This window comes from Pan paniscus, chromosome 20 (assembly GCF_029289425.2).
Source record: "Pan paniscus chromosome 20, NHGRI_mPanPan1-v2.0_pri, whole genome shotgun sequence".
NCBI classification, from domain to species: Eukaryota; Metazoa; Chordata; class Mammalia; order Primates; family Hominidae; genus Pan; species Pan paniscus.
This window is the reverse complement of record NC_073269.2, coordinates 5,200,037-5,224,480: the sequence shown is the minus strand read 5'-3', so window position 1 is coordinate 5,224,480 and position 24,444 is coordinate 5,200,037. Positions and strand designations below refer to the sequence as shown.

Sequence of the window (24,444 nt, the reverse complement as noted above, 5' to 3'; positions counted from 1 at the left end):
AGGACGACTTCTCTTAAATGACCTAGAGATTTAACCTCTATTTATATTAGCCCAATGTGTAATGCAACTAACGTAGTTATTGAATGGAGTTGAGAAAGTGCTCGTTGTTCTACCAAATATAGCTACGGTGGCTGCTGGGAATTACTGGAAATGGTCGTATGCAAATAACCCCGGAGGCGGGGCAGAGCCTGAGCCGCACCGCCCTCCCAGAAGTCTTTGGGAGGCGGCCCCACGTCTCAGGCGACTGGTTGTTACCGAGGAAGATGGCGGCGCCGGACCCGAGGCGCTAGGGAAGATCGCACCGCGGACGCCCGCTGGGCTTGGCGCACGGGCCGACCAGGTGAGTGCGGGGCTGCGGGGGCCCGGCGAGGGCGGACGGACCCCTGACCGTGTCCACGGACCCGAGGGAACGCGGCGCAGCCGTGGCGGGGCCTGCGGGGTCGGAGGCGTGGCCGGGAGCAAAGGCTGCTGGGTAGGCGGCCTGGGGCGCGGGGTTCGGGGCTCGGGGCTCAGGGCTCAGGGTTTGCGGCGGAAACTTGGGGGGGGCCTGAGGCCCGCGGGACTGGGTTCGGGGCGGGGCCTAAGGCGAGTTTGGGGCGGGGCTGAAGGCGCTTGGTGGTACTTAGGGGGCGGGGCCTGGAGTGGGTTTGGGGTCGCCGGGGTGGAGCCTGGGGACTGGGAGGCTGTAGAGGCAGGGCCCAGACACTGCGGGGTTATCGGTGCGGGGCCTGGAGAGGGAATAGGGTCTCTAGGGTGGAGACTGGGGACTGCGGAGCTATAGGGGTCTGGAGAGGGTAGGGGGTCCCTGGGATGGACCCTGGAGGTTGGGGGTTATAGGGGCGGGGCCTGGAGAGGCTATGGGGTCCCTGGGATGAAGCCTCGTATTTGGGGGCAATAGGGGAAGGGCCTGGAGAGTACATGGGGTTCCCGGGGTGGAGTCTGGGGATTGGGGAGTTTTAGGGGTTGGGCCTGGAGAGCTAAGGGCGTTGGAGGCTGGACCTGGAGAGTACATGGGACCCCCTACGGTGAAGCCTAAGAATTTAGGGTGAGGCCGTGGGCTCAAGGGGTGAAATGAAGTGTGGGAAGCAAAGGGGGTCAGGGGTGGGGCTGAAAGACTTTTAGAAGCTTGTGGCGGAGCCTTGGGGGTCTGGGGCAGGCTCTGAAGAAGTAGGGAGCCGGGGTTAGGGTTTGAGGAAAACCTGGTTGCGGGTGATTCCAGGCTCGCTGGGCTTTTGCCTTTGCGAAGCGAAACAGCCCGTCTGGATGCCAGGCGCTTAGAAAGCCTCGAGGAGGTGCCCCCTCTGTTCCCTGTGACACTCAGCCCCCGCCTCGGCCACAGGTGTTTCCCGTCACACTCAGCCCCGCCTCGGCCACAGGTGTTCCCCGTCACACTCAGCCCCGCCTCGGCCACAGGTGTTCCCCGTCACACTCAGCCCCCGCCTCAGCCACAGGTGTTCCCCCATCACACTCAGCCCCCGCCTCGGCCACAGGTGTTCCCTGTCACTCAGCACCCCCCCCCCGCCTCGGCCACAGGTGTTCCCCGTCACACTCAGCCCCCGCCTCGGCCACAGGTGTTCCCCGTCACACTCAGCCCCCGCCTCGGCCACAGGTGTTCCCCGTCACACTCAGCCCCCGCCTCGGCCACAGGTGTTCCCCGTCACGCTCAGCCCCCGCCTCGGCCACAGGTGTTCCCCGTCACGCTCAGCCCCCGCCTCGGCCACAGGTGTTCCCCGTCACGCTCAGCCCCCGCCTCGGCCACAGGTGTTCCCTGTCACTCAGCCCTGCCATGGCCACAGGGAGCCGCCCCACCGCTTGCCTGTCTGCGGGCTCTTCCTTCAGGAGAGAGCCAGTGTCCACTTGCTGCCCCCATCATCACTCACCTGGGCCAGCGCAGACCCTCCGCTGCGTCTCCCGGCTGTGCCCTTGGCCCCCATGGTCTGTTCCCTAGACAGCCAGAGGGGTCCTGGTGAAACCCAAATAGGTCCTAGCCCTCCCGGGCTCCCACCTTGGTGAGAGTAGAAACCCACAGGCCCAGGACTGGCCCTGACCTCTCCATGTTCCCCCTCGGCCCCAGCCCCAGGCTCTGTCTGGCCTCCGGGCCTTTGCATCGGCTGTTCCCTCTACCATGGGCCTCCATTGTTTTCCCACTTCTGGCCTGGCACTCCACATGCCCTGGGTGCTCAGCCAACATAGACGTCCCACCACACCTCTCTCCCGCAGGAGCTGGTGACTGCCCTCATGTGTGATTTGCGGCGGCCAGCGGCAGGTGGGATGATGGACTTGGCCTACGTCTGTGAGTGGGAGAAATGGTCCAAGAGCACCCACTGCCCATCGGTGCCCCTGGCCTGCGCCTGGTCCTGCCGAAATCTCATCGCCTTCACCATGGACCTGCGCAGCGATGACCAGGGTGCGTCCCCCTCCCACTTCTTCCCCTCCCGGCCGCATGGTGTCCCGCCCTGTTCCCCAGGTGCCCGGCCCACTGCCTTGCAGGGACTCGGTCTCTCAGGCCACCTCTCACTCACCCCGGCCCTCCTCTGTAACTTGTGTGAGAGCCTCAGCCTCCTGGGGGTACAGAGGGTGGATTCAGTGCCCCCCAAACCTGGTGCCGGGAGACATGAGATCGCCCCGTGTGCGGGATCGAATCGGGCTGGAGCGGTGGTTGACGGAGGCTTGTTGGAGACACGTGCCCCAGTTTTCCAGACGGTGTGTGTCACTGGTTTTTGAAAGGTGCGTGGTGGCTGTGCCCGTCTTTTCTCCATTGTTTGAGTAATAGGTACTCATAATACGTGGTCATTAGAGAAAACTAGAAAACCACAGAAAATTGGAATCAAATCGGGGTGCAAAAAAGCCACCTATTATCTGCTGTGGAGAGGCTCCCACTGTTCACATTTTGGAGTCATTTTCTTCTAATCTGGTTTTAAAGACACAGTTGTGGTGCCTCATAGGCCTGCTCTGTTCCTGCGGGGGGACAGCCTGTTCCCTGAGCTGTCGATTCGGCTGACAGCAGCTCTGTGACCTTCCTGGGGTGGGACACACACCAGCTTACCTGGAGCCTGCCCGGAGTCATCGTCATCGTCTCCAGGCTGTGGCCCCAGGCCGTGCTGACCATGCCCCGTCCCCACAGACCTGACCCGCATGATCCACATCCTGGACACGGAGCACCCCTGGGACCTGCACTCGATCCCCTCAGAGCACCGCGAGGCCATCACCTGCCTGGAGTGGGACCAGTCAGGTGAGGCGCTGGTCCCACGTGGCCAGGGGTGGCGACCGGGATCCCGGAACAGGGGGCCCTGTGTTTCTCCGGTCAGTCTGGAGTCCGGCGCTGGGTCTAGAGCCCCTGGTCTGCAGCTTTGCACCTGCTGCTCTTTCCATAGTGGCCTGAATCGTTCTTGTTCAGGGCGTCCTCAGGGTGTCTCAGGGCGTCTCTGGAGTGCGCCTTGTGCCACCTGCTGCTGTGCCCTACCTGGGCCGAGACCTCTCCACCGGGCTGGCTTTCCCCAGGCGCTGTGCCGTCCTGCAGCGCAGTGCTCTGCCCATCCCTGGAAGGTTCGCAATGATGGCTTCTTGTCCTCAGGCTCCCGGCTCCTGTCAGCAGACGCCGACGGGCAGATCAAGTGCTGGAGCATGGCGGACCACCTGGCTAATAGCTGGGAGAGCTCAGTGGGCAGCCTAGTGGAGGGGGACCCCATTGTGGCCCTGTCCTGGCTGCACAATGGTGTGAAACTGGCGCTGCACGTGGAGAAGGTGAGTGTCCTGCCCAAGTGAGCGGGTGAGGCAGATGAGATGTCACCCTACCCAGCCACCCGCCAGCCCCTCTCCTCCTCTCCATCACCAGCATCCCCTGGTTTCTTGGACCTTGCACTTGGCCCCCACCTGCAGTCCGGCTGTCATTAGCACCTGCGTGTTCAGTGGGCCCTCATTTAACTGAGGGTGGCCGTTCTTAGTGAGTTATCTCTTTCACTGGAGGCTACTGTCTTTAGCTAGCAGCTTGTATAACTGGTGGCTGCTGTCTTCTGAATGCAGCCCACTCTCTGATTTAGTAACATCCCAGAGCCCTTCTCTATGCTCCCTGTGATTCAGCCCCACAGTTAAGAGTAGAGGTGGCCAGGGTTAGGGGGGACAGTTAAGAGTAGACGTGGCCAGGGTTGGGGGGGACAGTTAAGAGTAGAGGTGGCCAGGGCTGGGGGGGACAGTTAAGAGTAGAGGTGGCCAGGGCTGGGGGGGACAGTTAAGAGTAGAGGTGGCCAGGGCTGGGGGGGACAGTTAAGAGTAGAGGTGGCCAGGGTTGGGGGGGACAGTTAAGAGTAGGCGTGGCCAGGGTTGGGGGGGGCACCTGGGTTCAGGCTCATGACGCCTCACCTCTTTGTGTCAGTTTCCTCACTGACGGCAGGGTCTCGGGGATGTTCCTGGCAAAGGCCCCACAGCCACCCCAGCTTCGTGCCTCTGTGCGTCTGCTTGTGCTGGGGCTCTCGCAGGAACTTAGGAGGCCTTCCTGGAGGGATGCAGTGGACAAGATCTTTTCTCTTGTCCTTTCGTGAGTCCCTCCCCAGGGACTGCCATTGTCAGCGCATGGCCGCAGTGCACGCAGCACCGGCTTTGCAGTTGCACGCAGCACCGGCTTCGTGCCACGGGGGCCCTCCTAGGTGTACTCCCCACCCTGCGGTCCCCGTTTGTCTGTGTTTCCTGTTTTTGGTAACAGTTTTGTCGGGATGGAGTTCATAGACCTTAGAACTCACCCATTGAGAGTGCGCAGCCCACACGGTCCAGAGGTTTCCTATACACTCGCCATGTTGTGCGGCCACCACCATAGCTAACCTCAGACCTTTATCTTTTTTTTGGAGACAGAGTCTCACTGTATCCCCCAGGCTGGAGTGCAGTGGTGCGATCTTGGCTCACAGCAACCTCTGCCTCCTGGGTTCAAGCAATTCTCCTGCCTCAGCTTCCTGAGTAGCTGGGATTACAGGCACCCACCACCACGCCTGGCTAATTTTTGTAATTTTTTAGTAGAGACGGGGTTTCACCACGTTGGCCAGGCTGGTCTGGAACTTCTCACCTCAGGTGATCCATCTGCCTCAGTTTCCCAAAGTGCTGGGATTAGAGGTGTGAGCCAACGAGCCCGGCCAGACCTTTATCTTTTTTGTTTGTTTTTTGAGACAGGGTCTTGCTCTGTTGCCCAGGCTGGAGTGTAGTGGCGCGATCTCACTTGCAGCCTCTCCCTCCCGGGCTCAAGCGATTCTCCTGCCTCAGCCTCCTGAATAGCTAGGATTACAGGCACCCGCCACCACGCCCGGCTGCTTTTTTGTATTTTTAGTAGGGACTGGGTTTCTCCATGTTGGTCAGGGTGGTCTCGAACTCCTAACCTCAGGTGATCTGCCTGTCTTGGCCTCCCAAAGTGCTGGGATGACAGGTGTGAGTCACTGAGCCCAGCTTCAGTCCATTCTCATCACCCGAAAAGGAAAGCCGGTCCCCATCCTGCGTCACCCTGATCCATCCCCCACCCCAGCCCCCGAGACCCAGTTGTCTCTGTGGATCTGCCTGTCCTGGACATTCATAGAAACAGGATCACACACTGCGTAGCCTTCTGTGTCTGGTGTCTCTTACTGAGCGTGATGTCCTCAAGGTGCATCCCCGCTGTGGCCTGAGTCAGAGCCTCGCTTTTTAAAATAACCAAATACATTTTTTTTGAGACAGAGTCTTGTTCTGTCAACCGGGCTGGAGTGCAGTGGTGCGATCTCGGCTCACTGAAACTTCCACCTCCCAGGTTCAAGTGATTCTCCTGCCTCAGCCTCCCGAGTAGCTGGAATTACAGGCACGCACCACCGCGCCCGGCTAATTTTTGTATTTTTAGTAGAGACGGGGTTTCACTATCTTGGCCAGGATGGTGTCGAACTCCTGACCTTGTGATCCGCCCGCCTCGGCCTCCCAAAGTGCTGAGATTACAGGCGTGAGCCACCACGCCCGGCCAAATTTTTGTTTAATTACATTAATAAAAGGCACATGTGCTCCTTTAACATAGTCTCAGACATGCCAGCCTGCGACCCACACAGACGTGTGGTGTGGACACCAGATGAGTTGTCGCCATGGCAACCCCTCACCACCAGGCCTGGCTTGCTTCCTGGACTTCTGGACCTGCTTCTTGCTATAAGAAGTGGTTTTTTTTAACTTGTAACTTAGAATGGAGCCGTACGATATGTATGATACACTTCTCTTCCTCGCATTTTTTCACAACATAGAGACATTTTTCTTATTTTTGTTTTTTTTGTTTTTGAGACAAAGTTTTGCTCTTGTTGCCCAGGCCAGAGTGCAATGGTGTGATCTCGGCTCACTGCAATCGCCACCTCATGGATTCCAGCAATTCTCCTGCCTCAGCCTCCTGAGTAGCTGGGATTATAGGCACCCGCCACCATGCCCGGCTAATTTTTTTGTATTTTTTATTAGCAACAGGCTTTTACTATGTTGGCCAGGCTGGTCTTGAACTGCTGACCTCAGGGGATCCACCTGCCTCAGACCCCCAAAGTGCTGGGATTGTAGGCGTGAGCCACCGTGCGCAGCCAAGACCCCATCTTCTAAAAGACTCATGTTGAAAGAAGGGTGGATGTTTCTGTATGTCAATAATGACTTGACAAATTTGATTTGAAATCAAATAGTGCCCGCAGCAGCCTCTGGTGCTTACACAGCACTTCCTGAGTGCTATAGCTCAGGTCTGCACGGTGCGGCCCAGGGCCCGACGGCCCCGCCTGGGTTTGTGAGTGGGGCTCATTGGCACCAGCTGCCTGTGTGCCTCACGGCAGAGCCAGAGCCAACTCGTTGCAACAGGGACCACCTGGCTCCCAGAACCGAGCATGCTGGTGTCTGTCCCTTTACAGAAAGAGGAGGTGACTCCCATTGCACACACATTCACCCATTTAATCTCCCCACTGTCCTCCAAAGCAAAGGTGCCGTTCCTTCCACCTTACAGATGAGGAGATGGAGGTTCAGAGGGAATCACATCCCACACGGCTCAGGTGGCCGAGTCAGGATCTGAACCCAGGTGCACACACTCCCGGCTTCTGCGTGGTTCTTCTGTGTGCGTGTTTCTGGGGGTCACGGGGCAGCCCCCGTGAGCCTGAGCGGCCCCTCCTCCCTCCCTCCCTTCTCCACAGTCGGGCGCCTCCAGCTTCGGGGAGAAGTTCTCCCGAGTCAAGTTCTCACCGTCGCTCACGCTGTTCGGCGGCAAGCCCATGGAGGGCTGGATCGCGGTGACGGTCAGCGGCCTGGTCACCGTGTCCCTGCTGAAGCCCAGCGGGCAGGTGCTGACGTCCACCGAGAGCCTGTGCCGGCTGCGCGGCCGCGTGGCCCTGGCTGACATCGCCTTCACCGGCGGCGGCAACATCGTGGTGGCCACGGCGGACGGCAGCAGCGCGTCGCCCGTGCAGTTCTATAAGGTGTGCGTGAGCGTGGTGAGCGAGAAGTGCCGTATCGACACGGAGATCCTGCCCTCCCTGTTCATGCGCTGCACCACCGACCTCAACCGCAAGGACAAGTTCCCCGCCATCACCCACCTCAAGTTCCTGGCCCGGGACATGTCGGAGCAGGTGAACGGGCGCAGGCCATCACGTGGGCTGGCAGGCTTGGAATGAAGCGCTGCTTCTCGGGGTCCTGGGGGTGGAGACCCGCGCAGGCCTCCACGGGCTAAACCATGGTGTGGGCAGGGCCGGTCCCTTCCGGGGGCTCCAGGGGAGAACCCATTTTCTGCCTTTCCCAGCATCTGGAGGCGCCCAATCCTTCGGTTCGGGGCGCCTTTCTCCCGCTTTGTGGCCACAGCACAGCCTCTTCCTGTGTCTCTGAATCTTAACCTCCCACATACTCTCCTGAGGACCCTGTGAGGACACTGGGGCCCCCGGACCCCCCCCCCAAACGTGCTCTGCTGTCTCAGTGTCCCGAACCGAATCCCACCCGCAGGTCCCTTCTGTGTGAGGCGGCCCAGCCACTGGTCCCAGGGCTGAGGACGGGATGTTCTGGGGGCCACTGTTGAGCCAACCACACCAGGTCGCCTGGATTCCCGTTGTAATGAGGAATCAGTAACGCCCCAAACTCCTCGAAGCCCCTGACTTGGTTCCCTCTGTCCCTTTGCTGTCCCTCTGGGAGGGCACCATCTGGGGACATTTGCGTTCCTGTGAGTGGATATTGGGCTTTGGGGACAGGCAGGCCTGGGCTGGAATCCAGGAGGGCCCGAGGGGCAGGCGTGGCCGAGGAGACAGGCCCAGCAGTGCGCGGCCCCAGGGTCCCGCAGCTCAGGCTCCGGTGGCGTGGCCACCACAGCAGTGCCGGGTCTGCCCTCACCCCCACCTCCCCCGCAGGTGCTTTTGTGCGCGTCCAGCCAGACCAGCAGCATCGTGGAGTGCTGGTCCCTGCGCAAGGAGGGACTCCCCGTGAACAACATCTTCCAGCAGATCTCCCCCGTGGGTGAGTCTCCCGCCGGCTGCGGAGGCCCTGGGCCTGCCCTCGGGGGCGGCTGGTTTTTATTTGGAGGCAGGTCTTGCTGTGTCACCCAGGGTGGTCCTGAACCCCGGCCCTAAGCGATCCTCTTGCCTCGATCTCCAATAGTGCTAGGATCTCGGGTGTGACCCGCGCCTGCCAGCATTCTGAGTGTGTTAGGCGTATAGACTCCTCCATCCTTCCACGCCTGCTGCGGCGGCTGCCACCATTCTGTGCGAGGCCGAGGCTGAGAGGTGTCATTGCTCAGCCAGCGGGGACACTGTGAGGGGCTGCAGGCGTGTGGGCGGCTGTGGAGTGGGGGTCTGTGGGTGGGGCCATCGGGCAGCAGGGGACAGGCCAGACCGGGCAGGGGCGGTGCACGGAATCCTCCGGAACCTGGTTCAGGGAGAGGAAGCCAAGGCTCAGCAGGTCAGCTGAGGCTGCTGAGAACACGCCCCCCACCCCACCCCACCCCACCCCACCCACCTCCCCCCACCTCCCCAGCAGCCTCTTCTGGGGCCCCCATTCCCATCTCTATCCGCCCGATGGGCCCCCCGCACCCACGGAGCCAAGCCCGTCACCCCGACCTCCGGCACAAAATCCTGGGGCTGGAGCGAAGCAGGGACGCCCGCCTGCCATGACCGGGGACCAGAACAGCCGCTTGGTTTTCAGAGCCTCGGAGGCTGCGGGCCTGGTTTCTAGGCTGGCCTCCGCTCTGGAGAAGGGAGATGTTTTCCCGGCAGATGAGAGCACAGGCATTTGCCGATTAGCGCTAATGGACCCTGGAGTGGCCAGACGTGGGGGCACGTGGGGCAGGTGGGGCAGGCGCTCCTCAGAAGCCACTAATGAGCACGTGTCAAGAGGCCCCGATGGCTCCCGGGGCCTGCAGGTGGTTATGTCAGCTGCCCATTGTGGCCGCAGAGGCAGTAAAGGTGAAGAGGGCCCTGCCATTCCTTCCCCCAGGGCTTCTAGTGAGTCACCAGGCAGGTGAAGAGGGCCGCTGCCATTCCTTCTCCCAGGGCTCGTTCCTTCCCCCGGTCCCCAGGGCCTTGTTGGGCCTCATTCCTTCCCCCGGGCCTCGTGGTGTGTCACCAGGCAGTTAGGGCTGCGCTGGCTCCTGCAGCAGCACCTGGCGCCACCCCGCGTGGCTGCACAGACCCGCACCTTCACTGCCCGGTGCCCCCGCTGGGCACGTCTGTGTCTACATCTGCCCACAGCCAAGCCACTGGGCAGTCCTGGGCTCCGACACTCCTCCTCGTCTCCTGCAGCCGTCCTCACCTGCTGGCCCAGCTGTTACCCGCCCCTGAGAGCCACGTCTCACACACATGCCACAGCCTTTCTCGGGTCTCACATCCCCGGCAGCTGGGGGTCACTGGGACAGTCCCCGCCGCACCCATCTCTCCCCCTACCACCCCACCTCTCCCCCTACCACCCCACGTGCCCACCATGCCAGGCTTCGGTCCCCGCCATGCCCAGCTCTTCACCCACCGCCCCACGTGCCCACCATGCCAGGCTTCGGTCCCCGCCATGCCCAGCTCTTCACCCACCGCCCCACGTGCCCACCATGCCAGGCTTTGGTCCCCGCCATGCCTAGCTCTTCACCCACCGCCCCACGTGCCCACCATGCCAGGCTTCGGTCCCCGCCATGCCCAGCTCTTCACCCACCGCCCCACGTGCCCACCATGCCGGGCTTCGGTCCCCGCCATGCCCAGCTCTTCACCCACCGCCCCACGTGCTCACCATGCCGGGCTTCGGTCCCTGCCATGCCCAGCTCTTCACCCACCGCCCCACGTGCTCACCATGCCGGGCTTCGGTCCCCGCCATGCCCAGCTCTTCACCCACCGCCCCACGTTCCCACCATGCCCAGCTCTTCACCCACCGCCCCACGTGCCCACCATGCCGGGCTTCGGTCCCCACCATGCCCAGCTCTTCACCCACCGCCCCACGTGCCCACCATGCCGGGCTTCGGTCCCCACGATGCCCAGCTCTTCACCCACCGCCCCACGTTCCCACCATGCCGGGCTTCGGTCCCCGCCATGCCCAGCTCTTCACCCGCCACCCCACGTGCCCACCATGCCGGGCTTCGGTCCCCACCATGCCCAGCTCTTCACCCACCGCCCCACATGCCCACCATGCCGGGCTTCGGTCCCCATGATGCCCAGCTCTTCACCCACCGCCCCACGTGCCCACTTAGCAGCTTAGCTTCTCCCTGCCTCGAGTCCCCCCTCATTTAGGAATGCTGACCACAGCCGTCAGTTGGATGGAGGAGGGGATGTAAATTGGGCTGTGAGGGCACCCTGGCCACTAGCTGGGGGTGTGGTCGTCATGGCAGCTGCCTCACCCGGCGCTGGGGCGTTGAGTTTCCTGTCTTTCCTATGAGAGGCTCAATTCCATGAGGGCCAGCCACCCCTGACCACTGTGTGCCCTCCGGGCGTCTCAGCCACTCTCTGGGCCTGTTTCTCCCCAGGGAATGCTGCTCACAGGACCCCTATACAGGTTTGCAGGAGGTCAAGGCTCTGTGACCGTGATGGCCCGTCCGGGGCAGAGACCTCATGATGTGGGTGGCACAGAGCAGCTGCGTGGTAGTCAGCTTCAGCCGAGTAACAAGCCAGCCCCAAACTGCGCAGCTCGGGCCAGCAGCCCTGCACTGTTTCTGTTTCTGTGGCTGCCTCAGCTGCATTCTCCTGGTTCCCACGTGTCTGCGGTTAGCAGCCGAGGTGGCGTAGCCTGTCCACTGGCCGCACATGCTCCAGCAGGCCGGCTCCAGTTGCCCTCCCTGTCCCACATGCAGCCACAGCAGGATCCCCCACACGTGCTCTCTGGGCCACTGTTTTTGTTTGTTTTTTGTTTTTGAGCTAGGCTCTTGCTGTGTTGCCCAGGCTGGAGTGCAGTGGCGTGATCTTGGCTCACTGCAGCCTCATCTTCCTGGGCTCGAGCAGTCCTACCTCAGCCTCCTGAGTAGCTGGGACTACAGGCGTGCGCAGGCGTGCATCACCACACACAGCTAATGTTTACTGTGTTTTTTTGGTAGAGAATGGGGTCTTGCTGTGTTGTCCAGGCTGGTCTTGAACTCCTGGACTCAAGCCATTCTCTGGCGTTGGCTTCCCAAAGTCCTGGGGTGGCAGATGTGAGCCGCTGTGCCCGGCCATGTCACATTTGCTAAGGCTTGGCCCGAGATTCCCAGAAGTCTCTGCCCTGTTGGGAGGAGCTGTGTCTTCATGCAGGGGCTGTCAGGCAGCGGATCTGTGGGTGCGACCATCCCGCATGGCTTTATTGGAATTGTAGATGAGGAGGGATGGGAATCCCGGCTGAGCTGGCTAAGGCCGAGCGAGTGTTAGGGTTTGCATGGCTGCAGGTCTGAGGTGGCGCCATCTCCCCACTGTCTGCCCCATCAGTGGGGTGAGATGGCGCCGGCCCACAGGTTTCCATGAAATCCCAGGGCCCACCTTGGGTCACATGCCCATCCTGGAACCAATGAGTGGCTGAGGCACGAAGCGCTCGGATTGGCCGGGCATGGGAGCAGGGCGGCATGAGACCTGGGAAGGGCCCTGGGGAGGTTGCATACCAGGCCATGCTGGACTCCTGCGGCTGTCTCAGCCTGTCTTTACTCCATTGCCTTCCTGTTTTCCTGCGCCTGATTTTTCAGTTGGCGACAAACAGCCCACGATTCTCAAATGGCGGATCCTGTCGGCCACCAACGATCTGGACCGTGTGTCGGCCGTGGCGCTGCCCAAGCTGCCCATCTCGCTCACCAACACCGACCTCAAGGTGGCCAGCGACACACAGTTCTACCCTGGCCTCGGTACGGTGGAGCCAGCGGCAGCCACGTAGGGCCTCAGTTCACACCAGGGGAGGTGGGCCCTGAGCACAGGCCACGGGGTCGTGGGAGCTCACACCAGGGGAGGAGGGCCCTGAGCACAGGCCATGGGGTCGTGGGAACTCACACCAGAGGACGTGGGCTCTGAGCACAGGCCATGGGGCTGTAGGAGCTCAGCCTCCTGGGTTCTGATGGGTTCCCAATTAGGAGGCAGATCTCATCTTTCGGGATCTGTGAGGCTGGCAGACAGATCCAGTGTTCTTTAATATGTAAAGAATCATTGCAAATCAACAAGGGAGCCTGGGGAACTTGGTGGAATTCCTTCCTGGGTAGGCGGCATCTGTCCTCTCTGTGCTGCAGCAGCCATAATGTGGTCCTGAGCTCAAACCGTGGCATCCGTGCCCCTGAGTGAGTCTGCACACTCTTCAGTGCTTACCCTGTTTGCTCAGCTGTAAAATGTGGACAAGTCGGCCCTAGCTCAGGCCCTTCCTTCCCCCAGCTCCCGTTCTTCCCTGGTTCCCTGGAAAGAGCGTTTATCAAAACCCGCTCGGGGCTCAGGGCTGTTCCTCAGAGCCTGCAGAGAGGTTGAGGGGATGCAGTTCCCTGCTCCAAAACCCTTGCTTTATGCTCCATTTTCCAGGCTCTATTTTTTTTTTTTTTTTTTTGAGATGGAGTCTCGTTCTGTTGCCCAGGCTGGAGTGCAGTGGTGTGATCTCGGCTCACTGCAACCTCCGCCTCCTGGGTTCAAGCGATTCTCCTTCCTGCCTCAGCCTCCCGAGTAGCTGGGACTACAGGCGCGTGCTGCCATGCCTGGCTAATTTTTTGTATTTTAGTAGAGACGGGGTTTCACCGTTGTTGCCCAGGCTGGTCTCGAACCCCTGAGCTCAGGCAATCTGCCCGCCTCAGCCTCCCAAAGTGCTAGGATTACAGGCGTGAGCCACCGCGCCCGGCTTTCCAGCCTCTCTACTTCGGGGACTCCTTTCATATCCTCTTTTCCATGAGCTTTGGGCTCAGGACCCCACCTCCCCCTGGCCCTCGTACAATGGCAGAACCCAGTGTGAGTAACAGCCCCAGCCCACCACCCTAAGATGCCTCTCTTTGGGACGCCAGGAGCCCCAACCCTTGGTCCCCAACCTGTAGCGCCCCCCTCCCCTGCGCTCCTTGAGGGGCGTGTCAGCCAGGACATGGGCCCGGCAGGGAGGGGCTGGGAGCAGTGTGGCCAAGGCTGCTGGCTCCTGCTCCCCTGGTCCTCAGGGACTTTGTAACTAAAGAAAGAGCGGCTGGGGGCACGGGCACTGGATGCCGGTTGGCGGGGCCGACCCCCTGGATGGGCAGCCCCGGCTCTCCACACCCTGCAGAGCAGGAGGCCCCTCCCCCCCGGCGGGCGTGTCCTGGGCCCTGCTCGTGTCTAAGCAGTGCCTGTGCCCTGCCCGTGTCTGAGCAGTGCCTGTGCCCCGCAGGGCTGGCCTTGGCCTTCCACGACGGCAGCGTCCACATCGTGCACCGGCTCTCACTGCAGACCATGGCCGTCTTCTACAGCTCCGCGGCCCCGAGGCCTGTGGATGAGCCGGCCATGAAGCGCCCCCGCACCGCGGGCCCCGCCGTCCACTTAAAGGCTATGCAGCTGTCGTGGACGTCACTGGCCCTGGTGGGCATTGACAACCAGGGGAAGGTGAGCTGCTGGGGCACATGGGGCTGGTGGGCATTGACAACCAGGGGAAGGTGAGCTGCTGGGGCACGTGGGGCTGGGGCTGGTGGGCATTGACAACCAGGGGCAGGCGAGCTGCTGGGGCACGTGGGGCTGGGGCTGGTGGGCATTGACAACCAGGGGCAGGCGAGCTGCTGGGGCACGTGGGGCTGGGGCTGGTGGGCATTGACAGCCAGGGGAAGGTGAGCTGCTGGGGCACGTGGGGCTGGTGGGCATTGACAACCAGGGGAAGGTGAGCTGCTGGGGCACGTGGGGCCGGGGCTGGTGGGCATTGACAACCAGGGGAAGGTGAGCTGTTGGGGCACGTGGGGCCGGGGCTGGTGGGCGTTGACAACCAGGGGAAGGTGAGCTGCTGGGGCACGTGGGGCTGGCCCTGGTGGGCATTGACAACCAGGGGAAGGTGAGCTGTTGGGGCACGTGGGGCTGGGGCTGGTGGGCATTGACAACCAGGGGAAGGTGAGCTGCTGGGGCACGTGGGTCTGGGGCTGGTGGGCATTGACAACCAGGGGAAGGTGAGCTGCTGGGGCACGTGGGGCTGGGGCTGGTGGGCATTGACAACCAGGGGAAGGTGAGCTGCTGGGGCACGTGCGGCTGGGGCTGGTGGGCATTGACAACCAGGGGAAGGTGAGCTGCTGGGGCATGTGGGGCTGGCCCTGGTGGGCATTGACAACCAGGGAAAGGTGAGCTGCTGGGGCACGTGGGGCTGGTGGGCATTGACAACCAGGGAAAGGTGAGCTGCTGGGGCACGTGGGGCTGGTGGGCATTGACAACCAGGGGAAGGTGAGCTGCTGGGGCACGTGGGGCTGGGGCTGGTGGGCATTGACAACCAGGGGAAGGTGAGCTGCTGGGGCACGTGCGGCTGGGGCTGGTGGGCATTGACAACCAGCGGAAGGCGAGCTGCTGGGGCACGTGGGGCTGGGGCTGGGGCTGGGGGGGTGCCAGAGGGAGGCGCCCCCTGGGGAAGGGACCACAGGTGCAAGCCCCTCACCCGCCCCCCTCGCCCGCCCGCCCGCCCTGCCTTGTCTGTGTGATGGGTTCGTCTTGTTGAGCGAGCTCAGTGGGGTGGCTCACAGCACATATTAGGAGCTTCGCAACTAGGAGCTGTTTGTTGAGAGGACTGCCTTTCACAGGGTAGACTCCTCAGGTAAAGGAGACGAGTGTAAGCCTGGTTCGGCATCCAGTGCAGTCGGGGCTCAGGGAGGTTTCCTTCCCTGTTCCTAGAGGCATTGTGCATGACCCTGACAGAAAGGTACAGACACATGCACACACACAGGCCCACACACAGGGGCGTGCACACACACAGGCCCACACACGGGGGCGTGCACACACATAGCCCCACACACGTGCCTCAGCCCCAGGGCCCCATTCCTCTCCCGGCTGAGGGCGCAGCCCCATCTCACCCGGCTCTCCTGGGCTCTGTCTCTGGCAGCTGAGCGTGCTCCGCCTCTCACCCTCCATGGGCCACCCGCTGGAGGTGGGGCTGGCGCTGCGGCACCTGCTCTTCCTGCTGGAGTACTGCATGGTGACCGGCTACGACTGGTGGGACATCCTGCTGCACGTGCAGCCCAGCATGGTACAGAGCCTGGTGGAGAAGCTGCATGAGGAGTACACGCGCCAGACTGCTGCCCTGCAGCAGGTGGGGGCCCGTGGCAGGTGGGGTCCCGTGGCAGGTGGGGTCCCGTGGCAGGTGGGGTCCCGTGCCAGGTGGGGCTGTCCCTGTGGTAGGCAGGAGCCCTGTGGTCAGTAAAGAGCCAGCAGCAGGGAGGGGGTTCCCTTGGAGGATGGAGGAGGTCTCTGCAGCAGTTGTAGAGGTCCCCATGGCAGATGTGGGGGTTGTGGCAGCTGGAGGGGTTTCCCTGCGGCAGGTTGGGGGCTCTATGGCAGGCGGAGGGCAAGAGGGGCAGGTAGCCTGCGGCAGGTGAGGCTGCATGTGGGGTGTGCTCCCAGAGGCCTGTCCAGGAAAGCTGCACCTCAGAGAAGCACTTTCCTTCCTTACCTGGGAAGTTTCCTCTGTAACACGTTAAGCTCCGATCCCCCCTGGACGGCCCCCCTCTCCAGTGTTCCCAGTCTGGAGGTATCTTTCTAAGCCATCCTCTCAGAATGTGATGGGTACCAGGATGCACACCCGGTGGCCCTGTGGTGTGAGGCCTCAGCAAACACGGTCAGAAGATGAACACACAGAGACCCGCCCGTCGGAAGGAGAGGAGGGAGCGTATACGGAGGCCCACGTGCCAGAAGGGTCCCTTGCAGTGGTGTGGTCATGCGCCTGCAATCCCAGAGTGTCCGCGAAGGACCTCAGATCTAACGAGCTCAGCCGGCAGCTGCACGTGGGACCAGTCCTCTAAGCTTCAGTTGTTTTCCTCTGTGCCGTCAGGAACCAACACGAAGATAAAATGGGAAAAAAACCCATTCACGGCACAGCCTGCCGAGAAACGCCTGAGACCCAGGCGGGGGCTGCGAGGCTAAACCCCAGCGTGGCTGGGATCCGTAGCCAGTGACAGCGCTAGTGATGGCGAGACCTCGCCCTCTCCCTCTTTGGGCCGTCGCTGTGTGCCAAGCGTTTCATTTTTGTTTTTAGTTGTTTCTATTTTTTGTAGAGATGGGGTGTCCTACGTTGCACAGGCTCTCCAACTCCCAGCCTCCAGGAATCCTCCAGCCTCAGCCTCCCAAAATGCTTCAGCTCATTCATTCATTCTCGCCAGACCAGGGTCTCTCCCCGTAGGCACCACAGACATCGGGGGCTGGAGCAGCCTCTGGGATGGGGGTATCCTGTTGAGCAGCCTCCCCAGCCTCCACCCGTTACTTGGCAGGGGCACCCCCAGCGGTGACAACTAAAAATGTCTCCAGACATCACCAGGGGTCCCCACCAGAGGCAGAGCCGCTCCCAGCTGAGAACCCAGCACCTGGTCCTGTGCGCCTGGTCTTCCGCACCTGTTTTGCCATGAGGTTGCTGAGGTGCAGAGGCGAAGCAGCTTGCCCAGCTGACCGAGCGCCTGGTGTCAGAGTCGAACTGCTCTTCTCCTCAGCTGGGGCCTTGGCGGGCGCCTCTGCTCCGGCCCCTTGGGGTGACCTGGCTTCCTGCCCTCAGGTCCTCTCCACCCGGATCCTGGCCATGAAGGCCTCGCTCTGCAAGCTGTCGCCCTGCACGGTGACCCGCGTGTGCGACTACCACACCAAGCTCTTCCTCATCGCCATCAGCTCCACCCTGAAGTCGCTGCTGCGCCCCCACTTTCTCAACACGCCTGACAAGAGCCCCGGCGACCGACTGACCGAGATTTGCACCAAGATCACCGACGTCGGTGGGTCCCGTTCCACGCCCGGGGCCTCGAGGTTTCTTTCATCTATTTATTTTATTTTTATTTATTTATTTTTACTCTTTTGAGATAGGGTCTTACTCTGTCGCCCAGGCTGGAGTGCAGTGGTGCAATCTCAGCTCACTGCAGCCTCCGCCTCTCTGGTTCAAGTGATTCTCCTGCCTCAGCCTCCCAAGTAGCTGGGATTACAGGCGCGTGCTACCACGCCCGGCTGATTTTTTGTATTTTTAGTAGAGACGGGGTTTCACCATGTTGGCCAGGCTGGTCTCGAACTCCTGACCTCAAATGATCCGCCCACCTTGGCCTCCTAAAGTGCTGGGATATAGCCTAAAGGCTGGGATTACACCACACCCAGGCTTTTAGAGACGGTCTCACTGTGTCATCCAGGTTGCAGCACGGTGACGCAGTCCCAGCTCAGCGCAGCCTCTGCCTTCTGGGCTCAAGCAATCTCGCCTCAGCCTCTGGAGTAGCTGGGATTACAGACATGCGCCACCACACCCGGTTTTTAATTTTTTGTAGCGACAGGGTCTCACTGTGTTGCCCAGGCTGGTCTTGACCTCCTGAGCTCAAGCGATCCTTCCACCTCTCTCTACTCCTGGGGGCTGAGACGCTCCCAGGCCGACACCCGGCACCCGGGTCCTGTGCGGGCAGGTCTGCTCCTTCTTCCGTGTTGCCGTAAGGGGACTGAGGCAGAAAGGCTAAGCAGCTTGCCCAGGCTCACCCAGCACGTGGTGTCCCACTCGCCTCAGCCTCCCAAAGCGCTGGGATTACAGGCGTGAGCCACTGTGCCTGGCAGGCTGTTTCTTTTAAAAATTAGGGTTGCTGGGCGCAGCGACTCATGCGTGTAATCCCAGCACTTTGGAAGGCCGAGGCGGGTGGATCACGAGGTCAGGAGATCGAGACCATCCTGGCTAACACGGTGAAACCCCGTCTCTACTAAAAATACAAAAATCAGCCGGGCGTGGTGGCGGGCGCCTGTAGTCCCAGCTACTCGGGAGGCTGAGGCAGGAGAATGGCGTGAACCCAGGAGGCGGAGCTTGCAGTGAGCTGAGATCACCCCACTGCACTCCAGCCTGGGCGACAGAGTGAGACTCTGTCTCAAAAAAAAAAATTTAGGGTTATCGTTTGTCTGGAGTACCCGGTTGACTGTGGACACGTGGCACTCCTGGTAGCTGGGAGCCGTGTGCACAGTCATGGTTAGTTCTGTGGGACCACCCTAGTCACCATGTGAGAGGCATCTGTTGGGTGTGTAACCGCTGTCAGCTGCCAGGCGGGGGTGGCTGCAGCTGCACACTGTGGACACGCCCCTGTGTTCACAGAGTTCACCTCGGAGCAGGGGGCAGATGTACACCAGTGGGCCGGGCCTGAGCACTGGTGGCCCTGGCATGGGGACCTACCCGCACCAAGGCCTGCAGGCCGAGAGAAGCTGGTTGGTGCTGAGCACAGCGGCCCCCGGGGGGGGGCAGGCAGTGGGCTCCCAGTTCCTCTCTGTCCGGCAACGCCATCGCCCCCTTCTCGTTCCTGGTGTGGGTCCCCTTGTGTCCTGGCACTGGGTGGGCACTCGGTGCAGGTCGAAGGACCGAGGGGTGCAGTTAGGTCACCCTGTGTGTACAAGAGGCCAGAGCTGACCCGACCCACGCCTCCTTGCAGACATTGACAAGGTCATGATCAACCTCAAGACGGAGGAATTTGTGCTGGACATGAACACACTGCAGGCGCTGCAGCAGCTCTTGCAGTGGGTGGGCGACTTCGTGCTGTACCTGCTGGCCAGCCTACCCAACCAGGTGCGCCATGCTCTCCCCTAAGGCCCCGCCCCCCACCCGGGCCCCGCCCCCTACCTGGGCCCCCATCTCATCAGGACCCTGCTTCCCTGCCCCTCAAAACCACCTCAGCCCCGCCCCTACTTGGAGTCCCGTCCCTACTTGGAGTCCCGCCCCTGCTTGGAGTCCCGCCCCTGCTTGGAGTCCCGCCCCTGCTTGGAGTCCCGCCCCTGCTTGGAGTCCCGCCCCTGCTTGGAGTCCCGCCCCTGCTTGGAGTCCCACCCCTGCTTGGAGTCCCACTTCCCGAGTCTGTCTCTTCTTAAACCCCCACTTCCTAGCCCACTCCTCCCGAAGCCCTCCCCCACCTCGGAGCCCTCCCCTCCCTCGGAGCCCTCCCCTCCCTCGGAGCCCTCCCCTCCCTCGGAGCCCTCCCCTCCCTCGGAGCCCTCCTCTCCATGAAGCCTCTGCTGTAAGAAGCCTTTCCTTGGCCACACCCTTCCTGCCCATTCTCAAAGCCCTGCCTCCCAGGCCCTGCTCCTTCTCAGCCCCACCCCTACACGAAGGCCGGTTCGCCTTGCTCCTGCTGCTGCCCCCACCCCTTACCCTCCCCAGCTCCCTGCGCCTGGGGTGGGCGGCCTTGAAATCAAGTCTCCATCCACACCTCCACCTTCAGTTCTGCGGCTTGTGCGCCCCTGACCAGGGCTCCAACCTCGCCTCCACCCCCCGCCGGTACACTCTGTCCTGCCCCAGCTGTGATTTCTTCCGCCCCACCCACCCGGCTTCATCCTGCCCTGGGGCCCGCCCTTCTCCACCGCGCCCATCAGGGACGGTTTGAAGTTCCTCTCTTCTTTTTGTGGGGCTTTAGGCTGCCAGGGGCCACCCCCGGGGCCTCCCTTCCCTGATCCTCTCAGCTCCCAGTACAGTCACCAGGGGCCCGGGCCCGCAGCTGTAGTAGGGGGCGGCTGCTCCTCCACGTGCAGGTGGGGATACTGGCCTCAGCCAGAGCCTCCTGTTAGTCTTGTGGACTCTCAGGGATGGGACGACTCTCCAAATGGGGCTGTCCTGGGCCCTGCAGGGCTCTGAGCAGCGTCCCCGGCATCCACCCACTCGGTGCCAGGAGCACCCCAGTCCTGACCACCACAAATGTCCCAGACCCTGCCCATTGCCCCCCGGTCGGTGTTCCACCGACCCCAAGAGACCTCATCCCATCGCCATCTGCCCCCCGCCACCCCAGCCACACCCATGCCTCTTTCGGGCAGGGTTCCCTGCTGAGGCCGGGCCACAGCTTCCTGCGGGACGGCACCTCGCTGGGCATGCTTCGGGAATTGATGGTGGTCATCCGCATCTGGGGCCTTCTGAAGCCCAGCTGCCTGCCCGTGTACACGGCCACCTCGGATACCCAGGACAGCATGTCCCTGCTCTTCCGCCTGCTCACCAAGCTCTGGATCTGCTGTGAGGCCCCCCCGCCCGCCGCTCCCCGCTCCCCCCCGCCGCTCCCCGCTCCCCCCCGCCGCTCCCCGCTCCCCCCCGCCGCTCCCCGCTCCCCCCCGCCGCTCCCCGCTCCCCCCCGCCGCTCCCCGCTCCCCCCCGCCGCTCCCCGCCCCTCCCCCCGCTCCCCCCCGCCCCTCCCCCCGCTCCCCCCGCTCCCCCCTCCCCCCGCTCCCCCCTCTCCCCCCTCCCCCCGCTCCCCCCTCTCCCTACCAAAACACAAGCCCTGCCTGAGCCCCCCGCCAGAACATAAGCCCCTGCAGGTGGCAGTGGTTCTGCCTTGATCTCTGCCATTTCCCCAGTTCCTAGCACAGGTCCATGCTGTGTGTGGGTGCTTTTGGGACGGCAGCCACTCCCAGGCACCTGTTTGCTGTCTCTCCTTGTCGGGTCGTGTGTATGTGAGGAGGGTGGGCTGTGTCATTCTTACATCCCAGTGTCTGGAAAAGGCACAGTGCTTCCCACATACTTTTTAAGTGAATGAGGGAGTCTCATGACAGGCCAGAGACGGGGAGAGAACCCCGGGGTCACCCAGCCAGGCAGGTAGAGCTGGGGCCCTGACCTGGTGCTCCTGAGCTGGAGGGGCTCCCAGCATGTCCCGGGTGGCCGGGCGGTGCCCCAGTCAGGGGTGCTGAGACCTCTACCACCTCTCTCCGCAGGTCGCGATGAGGGCCCAGCGAGCGAGCCGGACGAGGCGCTGGTGGATGAATGCTGCCTGCTGCCCAGCCAGCTGCTTATCCCCAGCCTGGACTGGCTGCCCGCCAGCGACGGCCTGGTCAGCCGCCTGCAGCCCAAGCAGCCCCTTCGTCTGCAGTTCGGCCGGGCGCCCACGCTGCCTGGCAGTGCTGCCACCCTGCAGCTCGACGGCCTCGCCAGGTGCGTGTGTCCCTGCATTGGCCCCCAAACACAGGACTCCTTCCTCCGTGTCCTGCCCCGGGACCCCCGAATCCACACGGCTCCCTCCCTCCATGTCCTGCCCCAGGTACCCTGAATCCACACGGCTCCCTCCCTCTATGTCCTGCCCCGGGACCCCCCGAATCCACATGGCTCCCTCTGAATCCACACGGCTCCCTCCCTCCATGTCCTGCCCCAGGACCCCCCCGAATCCACACGGCTCCCTCCCTCCATGTTCTCCAGTCATGGCCATGACTGCTGCTTCCTTCCAGGTGCTCCTAACTCCATCCCCTAGTGGTGTCCTCTGCTGTGTCATGAGCCACCCCCTACACGGGCACCTAGCCCTTCCATTCACCCTCTCCCTTTTTTTTTTTTTTTTTTTCTCTCCCCGACAGGGTCTCACTCTGTTGCCCAGGCTGGAGTGCAGTAGTGCCGTCTTGGCTCACTGCAACGTCTGCCTCTCGGGTTCAAATGATTCTCCTACCTCAGCCTTCCCAGTAGCTGGGATTACAGGCATGAGCCACCACACCTAGGTATTTTTTGTATTTTTGGTATAGAGGCGGTTTTGCAATGTTGGCTAGGCTGGTCTTGAACTCCTGACCTCAGGTGATCACCTGCCTCACCCTCCCAAAGTGCTGGGATTACAGGTGTGAGCCACCGCCCCGGCTTTGCCTTGGTGTTTCCTGATTGTGTGCTGGCCTCGCTGTACAGGGCGCCCTGCCTTAGCCTCTGCCCTTAGTCTCTGGCCCCCCTGGATGTCAGGCCTTGCCGTAGATCCCTCTGTGGATGGAGAGAGACGCCTTAGCATATGGCCCAGCGCCCTGCTGAGCAGACACCTCATCAGGAGGATCTCCCGGGGGCAGGAGGTCACCTTGCAGGGCCCGGGGCTGGCCTTTCTCCGGAACGTGCGGGGTTTGGGCAACCCAAGTGTGCTGAGCTGACCCTGGCCGCCCAGCAGCCCTGTGAGGTGGGACCTTGTCACCCCATTTCACGGTGAGGAAACCCAGCCTGGAAAGGGTGGGACCTTGTCACCCCACTCATCTGGGGTCACGCGGTCAGGAAGTGGCCGAGTCAGGATTTGAACCCAGGCCCGTCAGACCCCCAGCCTGTTTCAGACACACGTTTGAGAAGGAGCACATGCAAACCCTCTGAGCCACTGATTGCTCAGGGCTGGAATTTTAGAAAACACAGATGAGCAAAAGGAAGAAAATGAAGTGAACCTCCAGCAGCCCTGCTCCGGGGAAGGCCCCGACTTGGCTCCAGGACCTCCGGGGAAGGCACCCCCGGCTTGGCTCTGGGACCTCCGGGGAAGGCGCCCTGGCTCGGCTCTAGGACCTCCAGCATTTTCTTCCTCGTGCTCACCGTGGGAGGGGCCTCCTAATGAGTCACACACGAGGGTTTGGGTTTCAGGAAAAGACTTGATGGAAAGAGAGGACGGTTACGTCAGAGGCTCGTAAACTGGGAAAATTTCAAATATTTAATGAGAGCAGAATAAGCCGGCCCACCCCCACCCAGACCCAGGTCCCCCACCCGCCACCGAGGGCAGCTTTTGCCACCAGAATCTTGTCGTTCAGAGGTCCCGGCGCCTCCAGGCCGGGTGTCTGGGCAGAGGTGGTGTGGAAGTCTCCATGTACCTGCTTCTGTCCAGCCTCAAATGGGAGCGTCACAAGCACCTTCCCTGTACCTCAGGCTCCCCGGGCACGTGGCGGACCGACCCTCGTCCTTGTGTGGGCCCCGTCCCCTTTACTGGGTCTCTGAGCCTCAAGCTCCCCAGGCACCTGGGAGACCAACCCTCCTCCGTGTGGGGGGTCCCGCCCCCTTTACTGGGCCTGTCTCAGGTGGTCCCGCACCTCCCACTTCACTGTTGACAGACATCTGGGCCCACCTGGCAGATGGTGTGAGGCCGGCCATCCCCTCCACCCCCGCCTGTGGACAGATGCCCCTGCCGGAACCTGGCCTCATGGTGCCCAGGCCTCCCTCACGTTCTCCCGTCTCCCGCCAGGGCCCCAGGCCAGCCCAAGATCGACCACCTGCGGAGGCTGCACCTTGGCGCTTGCCCCACGGAGGAATGCAAGGCCTGCACCAGGTGAGGGGCCCCCGGAACCGCTGACTCCCAGAGCTGTGCCGCTGGGGATGGCTCAGCCGATTCTAGCCCCCACCCAGCGCTCCAGACGGTCAAGGGTGGTGGAGGGAGCACGTCCCAGAGGGAGTGTTGGAGCCAGGATCCCAGGATGTGGAGCAGTTAACTTGGTGTGGTGGGGCTAGTTCAGGGAGCAGCATTGCTGGTGGGAGGAGAAGCATGGGCAGAGGCCCTGTGGCAGGTGGGGACATGGGGAGCAGGCGTGAGGGACGGCGGGCAGAGGGAGACCTGCCTGGAAGCAAAAGTGGGGCAGGCGTGAGGGAGGCCCGCCCGGAAGTGGGAGCCCACTCAGTGCCTGCCTCCCCGCAGGTGCGGCTGTGTCACCATGCTCAAGTCGCCCAACAGGACCACGGCGGTGAAGCAGTGGGAGCAGCGCTGGATCAAGAACTGCCTGTGCGGTGGGCTCTGGTGGCGGGTGCCCCTCAGCTACCCCTGAGCCCAGCTGCCCCTCAGCTACTCCTCAGCTACCCCTCAGCCGCCCCTGAGCCCGGCTGCTGCAAGAGCCACGGCTCGCCCTGGACTCTCCTTGGCGCGGTTAACCTCAGCCCACCCTGCAGGGCTGTTGAAGGCCATGGGCCGGACGCCTGCATGACCAGCAGAGCTTCTGAGGAAGCCCCTGCCTTTGTCCAGCTGGGCCCGCGGTCCACACACCACCCTCCCAGGACCCCCAGATCCCTGGACCATCTGCATCCAGAGGACCATCTGTGACGGCCGGGGGTCCAGGCGGACCTTGTGGTGACCCGGCTCAGGCGTCTCCTCGGTTTCCTTGCCTCACCTGCAGAGAGCGCTGAACCTGGACAAGCAGCGGCTGGGAAGGACAGGTCCAATAAACACCCTCTGCGCCCAGGCCCGCGTCCCTGCCGTCGGTG

The 24,444-nt window shown here is 62.3% G+C and overlaps 1 protein-coding gene across 3 annotated transcripts; it reads left to right on the top strand.

The window, feature by feature from the left end:
• Positions 1-183: 183 nt before the first annotated feature.
• On the top strand, positions 184-24,422 carry MED16 (mediator complex subunit 16). Of its 3 annotated transcripts, none has more exons than XM_055104309.2 (16): positions 184-340; positions 2,221-2,407; positions 3,125-3,232; positions 3,575-3,744; positions 7,143-7,574; positions 8,340-8,445; positions 12,104-12,259; positions 13,735-13,946; positions 15,412-15,618; positions 17,071-17,281; positions 18,947-19,080; positions 20,316-20,508; positions 21,201-21,417; positions 23,438-23,521; positions 23,885-23,968; positions 24,133-24,422. In XM_055104309.2, exons 2-16 carry the CDS (start codon positions 2,239-2,241, stop codon positions 24,281-24,283), a joined length of 2,634 nt encoding a protein of 877 aa, XP_054960284.1. In that variant the 5' UTR covers positions 184-340; positions 2,221-2,238; the 3' UTR covers positions 24,284-24,422. The 3 variants fall into 3 exon arrangements, with proteins under 3 accessions (XP_054960284.1, XP_054960286.1, XP_054960285.1); XM_055104310.2 differs by lacking the exon at positions 184-340 and adding an exon at positions 1,025-1,045; XM_055104311.2 differs by lacking the exon at positions 20,316-20,508 and having other exon boundaries at positions 23,885-24,422.
• Positions 24,423-24,444: the final 22 nt, after the last annotated feature.

Excerpts from the sequence above, each read along its gene's own strand:
- MED16 (XM_055104309.2), top strand. The coding sequence starts at position 2,239 with ATGTGTGATTTGCGGCGGCCAGCGGCAGGTGGGATGATGGACTTGGCC. Across the intron at positions 3,745-7,142 it reads TGGCGCTGCACGTGGAGAAG|TCGGGCGCCTCCAGCTTCGG; the intron begins GTGAGTGTCCTG and ends CCTTCTCCACAG. Across the intron at positions 15,619-17,070 it reads AGACTGCTGCCCTGCAGCAG|GTCCTCTCCACCCGGATCCT; the intron begins GTGGGGGCCCGT and ends TCCTGCCCTCAG.